The sequence below is a fragment of the Uloborus diversus genome, chromosome 1 (genome assembly GCF_026930045.1).
Source record: "Uloborus diversus isolate 005 chromosome 1, Udiv.v.3.1, whole genome shotgun sequence".
In the NCBI taxonomy this organism is placed as follows: Eukaryota; Metazoa; Arthropoda; class Arachnida; order Araneae; family Uloboridae; genus Uloborus; species Uloborus diversus.
The window spans coordinates 228,160,538-228,178,325 of NC_072731.1; the positions used below are offsets into that span (position 1 = coordinate 228,160,538).

Sequence of the window (17,788 nt, forward strand, 5' to 3'; positions counted from 1 at the left end):
AATTGCTTTTTTAACACATATTTGGTAAATTGTTTGTGAAATTCTTCGACTAATTGCTCCATATTCAGTTGTATGATTCACAACTTTCAGCATTTTAACAATCTCTCTTCCCTTTAAATAGCTTCCTTCATTTTGCCATAAATCAGGATCAAGTAGGAAAACATTTTTTTGGTATTTGTAACTTATCAAACAGTTTTATTGACTTGTAATTGAATCTATAAAGATTAAAATCTTTATTAAGAAAGTATTTCAAATCATCTACTGTTATATGAAATTTTTTATACAATCATCAGACATGTCTTCCTTATCAGCAAGCATTTTTTGGAGTAGTCTTTTCGTATCTTCAAAGTAAATTCCTTCTTCCAATACATTAAAAAGCAACTAGTTCATCCCCTAAATACCACAAGTGATTTATGAATTTTTCCCATCACTGCTTCTGCTGCATGTTTGTTATCATTTCGTACGCTGCTAGTTTTTTTGGCGCATTATATTATTTAAAGGAGCTTTGATTGAGTTGCTGCGAAAAACTATATCTTCATACAGCATTTAACTGTAAAAACAGCAATTAAGGGCTTTCTCCTCATGTAAAGTCAATTTAAATTGTTTCCTAAATGTATAAATTTTCAAACAATAAATTCCTTTTGCCACCCATCTGACTCAGGGATAAGCTCCAGGTTGCCAAAAACATATCCCTCTAGGAGGGTCTTGATCAGGAAATATTATTACAAGTTATGCAAAGTCTCTGTAATCTTAAAGGGAAAGTTCTTTCTCAATATTCACTTTTTACAAACAACAATATATCCTCGACTTCGTCTTTAAGAATGTAAGTGGTGTGTGTACCTGATTGAAATTTTATAAGTTTTGAATAATGGAGATATTTCCACAAAATACTTAATAATGGAATATCAGGTCTAGAACTAAGAAAGGCAAGAACTTTTTTAAAGACACACTCTGCAGTACGATTTCAAGTGCATCATGAGGGCAATCCAAGTGTAATGTTTCACCGTTCAGTGTTTGCTCTAAAAAATGCATGCACAATTTATGCGGCCGGTATTGCAAGCCGTTGTATCAAACACTACAGCTTGAACAGTTAGAAATAAAGAGCAATCATCTAAAATATAATATACAACTCAAGAAATATATCAAGAATTTCGAGTAACTGTTCAACATTGGGACCTGAAGCTATCACGGTAAGCCTATCAACGTTCTTTTTGCAGTTACATCTACGGATGTAGCTTTGTATCCCAGTGAATAAGTACAAAATCTGAATTTAAATTCATGAAATTTGATTTTTCCTCTAGAAAATTTCTCTTGCTCTCTTAAGGGATGTATGATTGATCACAAGGTCATTTGGATTTAAATTCACTACATCTACATAGGCTATTAATAAATGAACAGCATCTTTATCCCTATATGGTATTTGTCTAACAGTGATGAAAGGCGAGAAGATATCAATTGTCAAGCTTTTTTACGTTGTAGTAGACCAGATGTAGAAAAAAGGTTACAGGTTGGGATTTACATATAACGGCCTACGTTTTGAAATAGAAGAAAATTAATTTAAAGTATAGATTTTTACGTTCCGATCTGGAATGGTTTAAAATTTATATTTTAGACATGGAAAATATAGTATCGAGGGTTTTTCGAAAGTTATATTTAAAAAATTAAAAATTGCATAAATATTTAAGTATATTTATAACTAAAGAACAGAAAATTAAAATGTAATTGTCATTTCTTATATTTATAGCATTGAAACCTAGTGATCCTATTTGACACACCTATTACATAAGCAGAAAATTTTGTAAATCTACACCGCCAAAGCCTGGAGAAGGCAATCTGTTATTGTCAAAGATTATTCATTAACAGCCTAGGCCATTCATTAATCCATCTTGTGTCCATCTTGGTGGAAAGAAATGTTCCCCTGCCGCTTGGTTTAGAACGAGCTCAGAAGTGATAGACATAGTATGTCAATCTAAGTGAAGGTTTATTATCATTTTGTATGTTAGATAACATTTTACATATTTGCAGTTTTCATATCATTGTTCCTTAACGAACGCTAGAATCCGTGACGTAACTAGTCTTGGAATAGAGAACGGCACGTGTAGTGGGCGTTGCCCATGACGTGACTAATTTAACGTCGATTCTTCTTGAACATGTGACGTCACGTACACACGCTTCGGGCTTGGCCACTGAAGATCACGATCAGGTAGCATTGAAGTGAAGATATGCTAATGAGAGTCTGAATATAAGCAAAGCTGTTATCAGTTGATCTCTCTCTCACTTCTTGCACAGCCTAGACGTGTTGGCTCATGTCAGGCAAGCCAACTTGCTGTCTGTTCAGCAAGCTTAGGCTGTTAGCCTTTTTTTTGTTTAATTGAAGTAGTATGACGTTTGCCCATTGAAGACTTCGTTCCTCATGAACGATAGTCGGGTCAATTGATAATACTTATTAGTCTAGGTCAACGGGGTGTTTGCAATAATGATATACTTATCCTTATTTACTTTTTGTCAAAGCCATATACTTTGTTTTTTTATCTTTTAATAAATTAATTGATGTTTAATGAGCTATTAGTCTTCAATTATACTGTTTCACGAACTCCAATTTCACTCTGCTAAATATATTACGTTGTTTGGGCAAGAGTTAGTTTCAATCATACCTTCCCATCCAACAGAAGAGCGGTTTAGCTGACCCAAGGTCATTGGTGCGCATGTACCCTCTGTAACATGTAAAGTTTTACGGAATGAAAGTGAGAGAAGGTCAGTCTGGAAGTAGCAGCGTATACTGAGGTTCCAAATTACTGTAAATATGAAACATAAGAATATTGTAGGTAAAAATGAGAAAATGCGCAATTTTTTCTTTGAAACTCAAAAAAGATGGCCCTAGGGGCCCGTGTTAATGTTCATCGATTGACTTAAAATTTTGCAAGGATCATTTATTTGTATAATAGAACAAATTGAGGGGGCGTCGCGTAAAATATCAACAACAAGAATTTAAATGAATAGACTTTGTCTTTGTTTTTTGCTCAGGGACTGAAAAAAAAAGAGGGAAAGATATTTCATGAATAATACTGCTTCAGTCTTTTAATGTGAAGTAAAGATTAATTCTTAAATTTAAAGTTATAAATTCGAACTAGCAATATAATGAGGGTATTACATGTTATTTTTATGTGTAACAAAAGTTACCTAATTTATGCTTTTCATTGTACTCATACATCAAACTTATAATTTCTGATACAATTGAAAAACACCTGTATGCTATAAATTTTCTGCTACTGGAACAGAATAAAGGAAAAAAACAAGCTTATTGCTAACTTTTTTTACTCTAAAGCTAGTAACTGAAGTTAAATTTATTTTAAATCACAATCAGGGATCATTTTCATTGCTTTAATGCATTTCAAAGTTTTAATTTTTTTTCTTCAAATATTTCATGTTTGATTTACTTTTAGTTGCAGATTATGTGAAAAGTATGAAAAAATATCCCACACTTATAGATAAACTATCTCAAATTAATGTGCATTCAAAAAATGATGGGGTAAGTTTTTCTTTTTATAATTTAGAATTTCGTGATTTCTTTATCATGTTTAAATTGTTAGCTTTAAGACAGTAAAAAACCTACTGATATAAATGTTGTTATTAGCTATTATATTTTTATCGAAAAACAGCTGTTTGTTAGCTGCAATTGGTTGACTTATTGTTTTACCTTTCACAAACTGTTACGTAGCTTTGATTTTGTATTTTTCCTCTTACTGGTGCAATATTTTACTTCATAGAATTTCAGAAAGGAAAAATTTGCTGGGGCTGGTCTCTATAACCACAACCATGACTGTATAGGTTGTAGTTGCCTCTGAAGAATCATGACTGTGTAAAGTACTAAATACAAAGGAAAACAACTGTTAAAAGTTTTTGGGTAATGAAGAAGATTTTGGCTTACAAAAAGAACCCCACTGCTTGAAAGAACTTAATCATCATATTTATTTTATTGAGTCATTGATTACCATTCGAGGAGAGCTACAAAAATAACAAATGGTTGGCAGAATAACGGTTTGAATGTTATTTCTCGGTTTGAAATGCAAGGCATACTCTCAAGTAGTATAGTAATGAAAAACTTTTATCCCTGAAACTTTTCATAACCCCCTCGGTATAAATGTAATGTATGACCGGAAAGTTTTAATCTTTGATCATTTGTTTTATTCTTTTGGTTATTTGCTTTATTTACTTGAGTTTAACACTGCTTATATTTACCTATCAATTTTTGGTACTTTTTTTCTTTTTCAAATTTACATTTATGGCTTAAATAGCACATTAAGTAAATTTTAAAACTTTTAACAAAAGGACTATATTAAAAAAAACAAATAACCAACATTTTGTAGCTGGTAAGAGCTTTTACCGGATGTCTTTGCATCCGAAAGCTCTTTATTTTGGATTGGAAAAGGTGTTGCTCGAAACCCCATAACACGTGCCTGCAGTAATCTAATTTTGTGCTACAAAACATTGTTTTTTTTTTTTTTTACTTCTCTGCACAAAGGTATTTATTTATTTATTAGACCATATTAGTAAAATTGTTAAATAAAACTGAAAAGCCATAGAATGGCATGATTTGAGAAACCTTCACTTATATCTGAATCTATGATGTTTTTTTTTTCTTTTTTTTTGTGCATGTGTGTGCTTATTATTCGATAAAATGAGCAAAAATTTCACCACCCCTTATTATTTGCTTACTCTATGCCCTCCTTATTATTTGATTTTTTCATTTGCAGTATTTTGTGTTTCTCTTGCTGTTACCAACTAGTTTACATCACAGAAAAATCCATATTTCATTTTAAATTTAATATTCATGGCATTTAAAAGTATAATGTAATCATTCTGATGTGAGATATTTTGCCAGCAAATCATCTGTATACCTCTAATAGAATCTCCTGTTGCTGTTTTTTCTTCAAAGGTTGACAAGCTATTTAATTCAAAATTATTTTGAGCAATAAAAGTTGTATAATGTGTGACAATAAAATATGCATAAGATAAGTCATGAATGTTTCTTTTATGCTTTTTAATTTAGGAAGAATTCCTTAATTCCAAAGAAGGCTACATTTATCCAGAACATTTAAAACTTTCTGTAATTCAAGAAGGCTTAAAAACAGGAAAAATTACTCAAGGAAAATTTCAAGCTAGCAGAGAAAATTATTTGGAAGGATTTGTTTTTGTTGGAGGGGAAGACGAATCTGACCCAAAAACTGTAAGTGCTTGTTTCCTTTATGAATAATTCTTCTTTGAAACATACATCTTAACAATATATTATTGAAAAGCTACGATGGAACTTTATTCTTCCTCTCTCCCTCCTCCTTCTACTGGTAGATGAATGCCAACAATGTTTTTTAAGATATTTATTTATGTACATGCAATTTTATATCTAGACATTTTAAATTATGCTAAAGTTTGCTTTACACAACTGCTAGCAGTCAAATAATGATTGTGCTTATTTTTTAATACAGTGTTGTCAGTTTGGTCGCCAGACCTCTTCCCGTCAATGAAACTTACAAAACTTATCCTACTCCAGTATTGAACCGGGACTCTTGATTTTGACTCGGCTGACAGGGCATCTCGCTAGCTCTGGTAAAACTTCTCCCTAGCAACCACTTGCTGTTCCAAGAAAAATCGGTTTTTAAGAGGGAAGGTTGCTGATAGGGTTTCCAATACTGAATCCCACAGGATTTTGCTCTGAATCCTGCGGTATTCCCAATTCTGCAAATTTTTTTCCATTGAAGCGTTTTCCAGCTTTTTTCGCTGATAAAACAGTTATTTTCACAAGTTTCATCTGAGGTTTGAATCTTCTTCTTTGTATATCTGCAAGAAGAGTAAGAAAAACTTTGTGTCGCATATGACAAACGATGGATTTACCATTTAAGAGCACAATAAGAATTGAGTATATTTTTCTGAGATGAATAGGTATTCTCATTTGAGGTTTAAGTTTTAATACATTCAGCAATTGAAAAAATAGGGAAAACTTGATAAGCATTTTCAAAAACCATTGCTAAAATTTAAAATTCAGTAAATTACGCTTAAGAAAAATTAGAGGAAGTGTATTACATGTACCAAAACCCGCTGGAGTAGCCTGAATGCAATGTTGGAGCACTTCTGTAAGCTCCAGTAATGCACTCAAAACCTTTAAGTTACAAAAAGTGCCCTCCAAAGAAGAAAGCAATCAAAAATCTTACATTATTTATGTATTCGGCACGACTTTGAAAGAAATGACAGAAACTTGTATGACGCACAGGATGACTCACATGACAGTGCAGTAAGTTAACCCATTTTCGGCCAAAGGTGCGTACACGCACCATTTCAGTAAAGAATTTTTAATTAACGCTGTTTCGTATATTTTTTACAAATTTAATTTTTGTGCTATTTTAAAAGGTTTTGAAGACATCCATAAAATAATAGTAATTCATTTGGAGCAAGCACTTTCTTTAGAGAGAATTTCAAAATATGCTTGTTTTTTACCTTGAAACGTCAACTGTCAAATTCGACTTTTTGAAATTGTATAATTAATCCACTTGAGATTAATCACACGTTTTTATAATGGGTTAAAGTTGTAAATTCTATAGATAAAATAAAAATAAAAATAATGTCATAAAAAATCTCATAAATCGTTATTCAAATTTAATGGTGCATAAACACACCATTGGCCAAATGATTGAACAATAAGCAAAAAATTGGAAACCTAGTTTTTATGCAATTAATCATACGGTTTTTTTTTTCTTTTTTTTTTTTCTTTCTTTCTTTTTTTTCTTTTTTTTTCGCAAATTGTTGTTATTTCATTTAAATTTGTCTAATAGATATGTCCTAATGAATTTCACGATTTCCAATTTTCCGCAACCGACTTGAAAATATTTTTAGGCATATTAATTCTTTCTGGATACCATTCTCTTCCCCAAGTAGATATGTACTGGTCTTTAGATGAGGATAAAGGACTGCCAATAATTCCGAAAAGCACAAGTCGAATCAGATTTAAAAACATAAAACAAAATATCCATTTATCTTATAACTCTTGTCTTGATAAAACAGACAAGTTTACTAAATTCAGCCCATTTTTCCTGCATATATAAAAAAAAAGTATCTACAATTTGGAATCTTTTCTCAAAATTTGTCAATTGACGAAGAGATGGTGCCTTATTTTGGAAGGCATTCATCAAAAATGTTCATAAAAGGGAAAGCCAATAAGGTTTGGATTCAAACTTTGGTGTTTGTGCTCATCAGACGGATACCTTTTCCACTTTCATTCCGTATGGAGGTGCTGAGACTAGCAGTAATCAACAAAAAAATGCCATTAGGAACCAGTGTTGTTATGAAATTACTTAACGTTGTTCCAAAACCTGAAATGCACAAAATATATTTTGATAACTTTTTTTCTCCCTGCAGTTTATTCGAAATTTTGAAAGAAAAGGTTTTTTTTTTTTTTTTTGCATCTGGAACAGCTCACGAAAATCGCATTGCTGAATGGGTATTGGATGACTCCAAAAATGTGAAGAAAAAAAACCCTCGGGGTTCCTATGATTTTGTATTCAACAAGGACCAATAATGGGACCGTTTTGCCAATTGTAAATGCCAAACCTATAGCCGCAGTGAACCAAAGGAAATTTCTATTTTACAACCGAACTTTATTTTGGATTACAATAAGTATATGGGAGGTGTTGACCTGCATGACAATGCTATAGCAAATTACCAGATCAGAATTCAAAGCAAAAAATGGTGGTGGCCATTATTTACAAATATTATTGATAGTGTGATAATGAATTCATGCAAGCTACATAAAATTGCTAAAAACACAAAAAAATGCCACTTACAGACTTTAGGTCATATGTAGCGATTGTCTTATTAAAATCTGAATTCAAGGACAATCTATTTGGTGAAAATATGGTACAAATAACACATTCAAACAAGGGTCGTCCATCATCCACAGCTCTATCAAAAGAAATACGGACTGATAGAATCGCATATACCATAAATGAACACGAAAAAAAGCCCACAGACCATGTAAAGTGCGCAAAAACCACACAATTTATTTGTGACATCCAAATTGCTTCGGAAATTTTCATTAAAAATGTAAAAATTCGACTAAGAATAATATTGTTCCACTGAAATATTTGTTCATTGATTTGGACAATGGTGCGTTTATGCACCATTTTAATTTTTAAATTAAATATTATTTTTTATGCAGGAAACTTTTTTTGTGTCTTAATGGATGCATTTTAAACCCAATTTTAAGAAAATATTACCACACTTTATAACATTTCTATGCTCGGCCTGAAATGGGTTAAGCAGCTCATGTTATTGAATTCCTCTTTAAAGTGAAAGGTAAAATTAGTTTTTCCAACACTTTTACTGTGACCGCGACTTTTGGAGGTGGTGAAATCATGTAGTATACACCCCTTGTTGTTATGAATCAAATTTAGGTATATTGACCAATGTTGGGGAGCAACAAGGGTATCATCAATGCAAGTTAAATTGGATACAGCAAAACACATATCCAACAGACATCAGTTTTGTTTGAAATTTGCTACTCTTGAGCAAAACCCCAGCGTAAGAAAAGAAAAATCTATTTCAGAAGGTAATGAAGTTAATGCGGATCTTTTTCTAAATGTCCACAATTATTTGATTTTAGTAAAACCAACTGCAGTGGAGCCAGAGCAAGTGTTTTCATCAAGAGCATTATTTTTAAAGCAAAAATCCTTTATTATCCCGTATGAGGGGCACACTTTTTGCTTACCAAACGATATTTGCTAATTATGATCTGACTGTGTAGTGCTTTACAATTGTTGCACGCAATTCAAGAAGACTATTAATTCAAGTAATAAAAGCAGCCTTTCCTAAAAAGCACAACTTTTTCTATTTGACATAAAAATTTAATTTTTTAGAAGAATAAAAGTCAATCTCGCTGGATCCCGGGGTCACTCGGGATTGGCTCTTTACAATCCTGAAATTCCGCAGGGCTGAATTCGGCGAGGGATTAGAAACTCTAGTTGCTGAGTGATGGCTCAATGTGAAATTGCCTGCACATTTTAATCCGAATTTAATAAACTATTATCGGTATTAAATGTTCAGAACACTTGTTTATGCTTTTATTTACTGACTGTTTTTACTTATAATAATGAAAACATATTTTGTAAAGCAATGTTTATATGTTCAGGAACTTTATTTCTGAGAAGCTTTTTTGTTCTTTTGAAATCTTTTATGCCATATAAAGTAAAAAGACCCCCTCTTTCTTTTTCTCTCAAATTTGACATACATTTTTGGGTTTTTGGACTTTTTACACCGGTGTTTGCGGATATTTGTAGTACTTTAGGTTTTAGTTTTGCTATTTTTGTTTTGTGATTCCTTGCTTATTTCATTGCTCTAAAAAGTGGTTCCCTTCAACGTGAACAACATGGTTTCTTGTGCAGTTTTCTTTTTAGATGTGCTGTACTATCTTCTATTTTCTTACTTAATGTTCTTCTTGTATTTCTTATATATTATTTGCTTCATTATTCCTTTACTTATTTATTAATTTTATGTTTTGATAGATTTTTATTCAGGGTCGGAAAAATTTAAATCGAGCAGTTCATGGAGATGTTGTTGCCATCAAAATACTTCCTGAAGAAGAATGGACTTGTCCATCATCGCTTGTTCTTGAAGATAAGACAACAAATCCAGAAGAAGTAGAAGATCCTGAAAACGTAAAAATTTGTGTAACTTTGTCCTATTATCTTATATGTTTTTTAAAAAACTTTTCATCTGGTCTACCTAGCAGACATTAAAAATAGTAAAAAATGTTAAAATACATGAGTTGATTATACTTTTATGATTATTCAAAAAAAAAAAAGCATTAAAAGTGCTGAAATGTTTCAAAAGTTGAGTTTTGTTTTACTGATTTTCTTTCCTGAATTAGGATTTTTTAAAATTATTATTATAATTATTTATTATTTTTTTTAATGGTGTGATGAACACTTTTTTCATAATTCTTTCTTACTTCCTGTCTAAGCTTAGGTGCCATGTACTAGCATTGGATGGAATTTGGGGTTTATCCAGGAGGGGAGGGGGAGGTATATGGAGATATTCCTTCTAGTGATGCAGAAATTTTTCTTTTTAGACCATAGAAAAAGACCAAAGTTTAACTTACTTCCTTCTGGAATTATTTTCTGGCTATGACACTGATAGAATTTAACCTGTTGCTGTAGACTTAGTCTGTTTTTTTTACCTCTCCTCTTAAAGATTTTTTATCTTTTGGTAATGTTAACTTGAAGTTTAGGAGCATATTCACCAACCCCTATATTTTGAACTGACGTAAAGTAACCGAAAATGTTTGGATACATGCCAGGAAGATTTTCAAGAGAATTGTATTTCATGCACATGCAAAAGAATTTAAGCTTTAAATATGTTTCTTAAAATTACATAGGCCTATGTACCTTCATAAATTTCAAATAAAATAATTACAAAATTGAAATCATTACAAATTTATGGCACTAAAAAGTTTTTAAACTAAAAGTTATTTATTATTAATGTTTTCTTATTTAATTTTATTATTATAGTTTCTTTTTAAAATGTATTTATCTATACATGTTTTTTTATCGCTTAAGGAACATGTATTGAAGAAGAAAAAACACAAAACAGTCATATCTGGGGCAGTAGTTGGAATCATTAAAAGAAATTGGAGGTCATACTGTGGCATCTTGCAACCTCCAAGTATTAAGGGAGTATGTATCCAGTACTTGTTTAGTTGTTTTCAATGTGCTCTAAAAATGCAGTATTTTTACAAATCATTCCTGAATTTATCCTTCACACAAAGAACAAACTAAGCAAACGATGTTCAGCATTTTTTTTTTTTTTTTAATATGCAAACTTTCTATATTTTACCTCATGAAAAAAAAACTTGATAACACCAATGTATATTTCATGTGTATTTTATAATTATCTTTGTATTATATAAAGCCTCAAGAAGGATAAGAAATAATGAAATACCTTTGTGATGTAAAGTAAAGATTATATTGCAATGTATAAAAGCACCAATTAACAGGGAACTATTGACATATGTTTCAGGGTTAAAAGGACAATCCAAGAAAGCTTTTATCATATGTTTTTTTTTTATTTATAAGCTTACTTCTTTTAAATTGAAAGAGGCTTTCCTTGTAACCCAGAAACACGTGTCCGAAGTTCCCTGCAGATTTGTGCATCAAAAGGTTATAATATTATCTTTTACCTCAAGAAGGATATTTTCTCTCTTTACTTGTTGTTTTCAATAATTAAATAAGTTTATATTTGTGGTATTTTTAAAGTTGAAATGTTGCTTTACTTTTCAGCAATCAATAATCAATTTTCTATTTGTGCCCTCTGAGCGCAGAATTCCAAAAATTCGAATTCAAACAAGACAAGCCGAAAAACTGCTCTCACAGCGTATTATTGTATGGATTGATAACTGGAGAAGAGATTCAAAATATCCTGAAGTTAGTAGATTTTTTTAAACTTTTAAGTAACTATTAACATTAGTTAACCGTACACTATACAGAGTGATCCAAAAGTTGCACTACTGTTGACCCCTTCCCAACTGCCATAATATAAGCTGGATTGTAAAGAACGCCATCTAAGACTCTTTAGCGGTGCATTGTTGTGTTGACTTCTTTGACAGTGTCAAATATAAGAACACATTAAGAATGATTACTTCATTTTTGATAGTGTATTCTTTCATATCACTATCAAATTCAAACGGATTTTTTTCCCCTTGCACCAAAGGTTTAAGAAAACAGTAAGTACGAAAACAAATGTTCTTTACTGGCAACATTGGGAATTTCTTCCTGTATAGAAATCATAATAGTATACTGCTGATATTTGTCAGAAAGTTATTCCATTAATTTACTTCAGAGTTTGTATCATTTTTTTTTTCTAAATTTGGATTGTGTGGTTTTTAAATCACCCTGTATGATCTAAGCTAACTACAACTAGTACAACTAAAATGTGCTGTTTGTATATTTAAATATTTTTACCATTTAACTTTAATCAGTTTCTTTTTTCTTTTTTTTTTTATTAGGGGCATTATGTCAAAAGTCTTGGAGAGATTGGAGAAAAGGATACTGAAAATCAAGTTCTTCTTGTAGAGCATGATATCCCCCATCAGCCATTTTCAAAAGCAGTCCTAGAGTGTCTTCCAAAAGTGCCATGGATTATAACAGAACAGGTGAATTAATCTTTTTCGGGTGACCTTGAAATGAATTTTATATTTGAAAATTAAGAAGGTGTAAGCCTTTTATTTATTTATTTATTTTTTCTTTTAGCACTATAATTACAATTTGGCAAGGTTTTATCAAATTTCAAAATCCTTATTCTTTTGGCAATATAGGAAAGGTGTTTTTCAAAATTTTGTTACATAATCCCCCCCCCTCCCACACATACACACATAAAAGTATTTACATAACATCCTTTTAAAGAATTGGATTTCCTCGTGCAGCTAAAGTTTTAATATTACAAGTTTGCTGTTAGTACAGCTGTAACAATAATCTTTAAAAAGCTTGGCACATGGTGCCCCAGCAACCACAACACCTACCAATTTTAATTGGTTTTATCAGGTTAAATGAGACAGCAAGATGTTGCAAAAGGGTCATTGAGAATTCCACAATTTCAGCGTCATACTGAAGGGGAGGAATCGGCAATACCCTGCACCCAAGGTAAATGTTAGTGACCAACCCCAGAACTCATGGATTCAGATTTTGCAAGCATGTACTTGATGAGTATTTGGTGGTGTCAGGCTTTGAACTCAAAACCCTCCAATTCAGAGTCTAGAGTATTTTATTTGCAGCAACATTTTATTTGTGAATAATTAAATTTGTCATGTTACAAAAATGTCATGTTTCTAAATGCTACATCATTCATGTTTGCCCTTTAAATGCTTTCCAAATGCTATCAATTTATCTCTATTATTTTACTTGACTTTTATGATTTGTAAAAGTTTTTAATGTACCTCTCCATTAAATGGTTGACAGGATGTCGCTGTGAGGAAAGATTTACGTCATATTGCAATTTGCAGTGTAGATCCACCTGGCTGTACTGATATCGACGATGCTCTTCATTGCAGAAAGTTGGAAAATGGCAATTTGGAAGTAAGTTAAAATCTTGTAAAAAACAAACTGGTGGAAATGCATTACAACAAAATTTCTCCCTGTATATAATTTTAAAATTGTATAGTTAGAAAAATATGTACCATTAGATTTTTCTATGCAACACAAAATTCACACCCACCCACACAAAATTCACAAAAACACATACTTTTATTTAAAAATTAATTTCCAATAAAGGTTGTATGAAGTAAATCAGGTTTGTATTGAACAATTGAGACAGTGATAAGCAAAGTGGCAAAATTAAAAGCCGGTCGCACACACAGACAGACATTTTTCAAAAATGGTATAAATGGATTCTGCACACCTCAAAACGTTCAAATCTGTTGAAATTCGAAAATTTCATAAAACCAATACTTTCTTCTATATCGTTCCTTCAGAGCAACAGAAGGATATCTTAGTTTTTTTTCCAGAGTTAGATGTCTTACTGTTATTCTGAGACGACGATATATTAGATATAAAAGAAAGTAAAAATTGGAGATAATCAGTACAAATGGTAGGAGAACCTCTTCTCTGTTTTAGGGCAAGAAATGGTACTAGTACTTCTGGTGGATGCTGCTGTACAGCATGATTTAGAAAAGAAATTCAGTGAAAGCCTACCTTGGATCTGAACTTTAAACATGTTTTACTTGAAATTTAAAATAGTCCACTTACATCCCTTTGCTTCTCAATGCCTCAATTAGTTTGTCTATCTGTTTATTTTAATAATTGGACTTTTATTTCATCTTTTTTTGATGTCACTTTTTTTTATTTTATGAAATGTTGTTTTTGTTTAATTTTCTTTTTTTTTTAAATCCTTAATTGATTTTATTTGGTTTTCCAATGCCTTCTATTGGTCACTTGGAAATCCTAGTTAGTGAAGACGCAGGCAATCAAGGAAGCAAACTACACAAATCAAACTTAAATGACACACATTGAATGTTATTGCATCTGCACACTTCAATAGGAAAATTGAATTATTTCGTGCCATTGTACTTTGTAAATAAAAAAACCCTTCAACATCCTATTTTATATCTTTTCTAAACATTTCAGCTTTTAATACTTGTATGCATTGAGCATTAACCTCGTCTTATTTCTAATTATGTCTCATTAGGTTGGTGTTCACATTGCAGATGTTTCTCATTTTATCAGACCAGGAACTGCAATTGATATTGAGGCTGCAATGCGTGGAACCACAGTATATTTAGTAGATAAGGTTAGTACGATTTCAGTTTTAACCAGTTCTGAAATCAATCTCAAACTACCTTTGAACTTATCTTTTTTTTTTTTTTTTTTTTCACTTTTCTGGCAATTAGTTTTGATGAGCATGTATTTATTGAAATATTTCTTTTCAGAGAATTGATATGGTTCCAGAACTACTAAGTTCTAACTTATGTTCTCTAAGAGGCAATGAAGAAAGGTAAAACCGAAGCCAAACAATGCTCTTATTTTCAAATTTTATAATAGTTCATTTTCTTGTTACTGTGTAGAAATGTATAACTTTTGCTCTTTTAGCAGTACATCAATATTCATAACTATGTCTGAAATTATAATTTTTTACAAAATCAGTTCAAATTCAGAGTAAAAGAAATTAATTACTATAAAAAGGCACATTCTTGAGTTCTTATGGTTGAGTTCTATTGGTCAGTTATTTTGTATTATTTGTACCTGTTAAGTAACTAATATGAAAAGTTTGGATCTACTATATAGTAGGGTCCCTCTTCAAATTTGTTGTAAGTACGCTTTAAAGCTCCTCATGTGCTACAGATTAAATAATCAGACTATAGTATGTGTACTACATTAATAGCATTGTATGGAGAGGAACCTCAGTTGCTATTTCAACTCTAAAATGTGCATTAAAAATTTATTTTGAAAATAAGTTATGCATCTGCTTTTATTTTACTTTTTTAAATTATTATATATATATATATATATATATATATATATATATATATATATATATATATATATATATATATATATATATATATTTTTTTTTTTTTTTTTTTTTTTTTTTTTTTTTTTTCACTTTAATGCCTTAGGTTTGCATTTACTGTTATTTGGGAAATGACATCGGAAGCAAAAATTCTACGGACGTCTTTCTTTAAATCAATTATAAAATCAAAAGTAAGTACAATAAGATATTTTGTTTGTTGTGAGTTATGTTCTGTATTCAGTAATTCATGAATGTAAAACTAGGAAAAAAAACTTTTAGTGTATTCTTGTGCCTTTTATAAGGTTAGGATAGTACTTAACTTTTGATTGATGAAAAAGAATAAAAGATATTTATCCTGTCTTAGAAGTAAAGCATTTCACTTTGTTTATTTTTTTAAAAACTTTTTGTGTTCAACATTGTAACCAAACATAACCGCTACAGTCATTTAGGATAACCTTGAGCTACAAATTCTATATTTTAAACTGCACTATTCATATTTTAATAGATTGTTTTATTTGTTGTTATATAGTAAAAGAAAAGTTCTTAAAGTACTGTATGGTTATCCAAAATGCAGAAATAGATTGCAAAATAAATTATTTTATTGAACGCACTGAAACTTAGAAGCATAAAAACTAATTTCATGAATAATGAAAAATTCCCCCTTTGTACTTTGCAGCATCACTGGAATTCTATCATTTTACAAGATTAATACTCTGCTTTGGGCACAACCTTGCATTGGTTCGACTACAGAATGTTACATGATTAAGAAAATCATTGTGTGTAAATTTTGTTGAAGTATTCACAGGATTTCTTTATTAAATTCAAAGGTGGTGCTGTTTTGTTCAAAAGCCTTGATTTAGTCAAGATTAGGTTTTAGGGTACAAGTGCTTCTATCAATGTTATGTTGTGTTAAGAAAGTTCCATATGGTTTCTTTCCTTTTTCCTACAAGTCAAAAATATTTTTTAATTTTCTTCCATGATTAAAATGACTCATCTAGATCCAAAAACACACACATTAGGGTTTTCTCACTCTCTTATTTAGTTTCTTTTTAAGCGGAAAAAAAATCAAGTAAAATTTTAACTCAATGATGGAAAAATTGGTAATGCTTATTATTAAAATATTGAACATAAAATGTCAATTCATTTAATGCCAATCTTTTTTCTGACTTTTCTCTTACAGGCTGCTTTGACGTATGCAGAAGCCCAAATGAGAATTGACGACAAATCTATGAATGATGAGATTACAGTTAGCCTTCGACTTCTTAACAGCCTTGCTAAGATATTGAAAAAACAGAGAGTTGACAATGGGTAATGTTGGGTTTTAACTTTTGATGCAGTTTGCATTTTTTACTTAATTGTGAATGATGCTTCCTTCTGTTGTGTTATATACTAAGTTTTAATTTAACATTTTCTCCAGAGCTCTTACTCTTGCATCAACAGAAATTAGATTTGCAATGGACTCAGAAACTCATGATCCAATTGACGTTGAAAAGAAAGAACTAAAGTGAGTTTTAAAGCATTTTGTTTTAATCTTTAAACATGTTAATTAAAACTATCTGCTGATTATTTCAGACAATATATAAGTTGAATAAAATGGAAATAATCTTCTAAATATGAACTTTTTTATTTCAGCAGAGAAACGGAAAGTAACTAGAAAGACCTATAAATAATACATTTGTCATTAATTAAAAACAGAATTTTCCATTTTTTAAAAGTTCTTCATGTTTTGAAAGTCAAAAGTATCCCTTTAAATATTAATATCCAAAGTTAACCAATCATTGCTAATCAATTAACTTATTTCAGTATTTTATTTATTCTTTCAGAGAGACAAATTCAATGGTGGAAGAATTTATGTTGTTAGCCAATATTTCCACTGCTAAAAGAATTCTTGAAGAATTTCCTGACTGTGCTTTACTTCGTCGGCATCCTGCTCCTGCTATATCGAATTTTGAATCACTTATTAAAGCAGCTGCCTCGAAAGTAAATATATTTCTTATGTAATATTTTTCAGTAACTCTTGCATAAAAAGGTATTGCATATCTTCATGCAAGAGTAGTTTAATCCTTTTCAACTTTTCAAAGACTTCCAATCTACTTCCGGCAATCAAATGATTTTTTAAATGCAAGTTTCCTTTTGTTCTGTTATTACAGAAATAGACCATGAAATCGAGTTTCATTAAATTTTTGCAGAAAATTTAAAATCAGCCTCTTAAACATTTAAAGTTATTCTTTTAGTGTTTGGTAATAATTCTTTGAACTCTGCTATTGTTTTTCATTTGCATTTACAATTTTAAAACTACAGTAGGCCCACTTAATGTGGTCACTTTGGGACAAAGGTAGTTTGATAACAATAACCGATTGATAACAATATCCGAATATAATCCAGTACGCTCAAAATAATGATTTTTTTTTCAATTAAGAAGCATTGATTTTCACAGCTGCAAAGTAACATTACAAAGACTCAATTGAACGCAGTTTTAAACTATGAATTACTAAATTAGCAGAATGGAATAGCTTTTTTTCCATCCACTAAAGCATCTGTCCGATGCTATAGAATTGGTCTTTTTTGTCCATTTTAAAAGCAGGGTCTTTTGCTTTTTGTCGCATTAACGGACCATTTACTTGCACATCCTTTTCCCTGACATTCGCACACCACAGTTTCAAAGCAGATTAAACTTCACCATCTTTTCCAGCACGGTTTCGCTTTTTGTTTAGATTTTCATTTGGCTTCACTCCATTTTCAATCT

General features: G+C 30.9%; 1 protein-coding gene across 1 annotated transcript in view; it reads left to right on the plus strand.

Moving 5' to 3' along the window:
- Positions 1 to 17,788, plus strand: part of LOC129225563 (exosome complex exonuclease RRP44-like) — a 46,497-nt gene that overhangs the window by 19,901 nt on the left and 8,808 nt on the right. Inside the window, exons 4-16 of the mRNA XM_054860011.1 lie at positions 3,444 to 3,529; positions 5,051 to 5,227; positions 9,549 to 9,701; positions 10,602 to 10,718; positions 11,322 to 11,465; positions 12,047 to 12,193; positions 12,996 to 13,112; positions 14,221 to 14,322; positions 14,462 to 14,526; positions 15,149 to 15,233; positions 16,223 to 16,350; positions 16,460 to 16,546; positions 16,866 to 17,022. Of these exons, the coding sequence (XP_054715986.1) occupies positions 3,444 to 3,529; positions 5,051 to 5,227; positions 9,549 to 9,701; positions 10,602 to 10,718; positions 11,322 to 11,465; positions 12,047 to 12,193; positions 12,996 to 13,112; positions 14,221 to 14,322; positions 14,462 to 14,526; positions 15,149 to 15,233; positions 16,223 to 16,350; positions 16,460 to 16,546; positions 16,866 to 17,022 (1,565 nt within the window). The remainder of the gene's footprint in view (positions 1 to 3,443; positions 3,530 to 5,050; positions 5,228 to 9,548; positions 9,702 to 10,601; positions 10,719 to 11,321; positions 11,466 to 12,046; positions 12,194 to 12,995; positions 13,113 to 14,220; positions 14,323 to 14,461; positions 14,527 to 15,148; positions 15,234 to 16,222; positions 16,351 to 16,459; positions 16,547 to 16,865; positions 17,023 to 17,788) is intronic.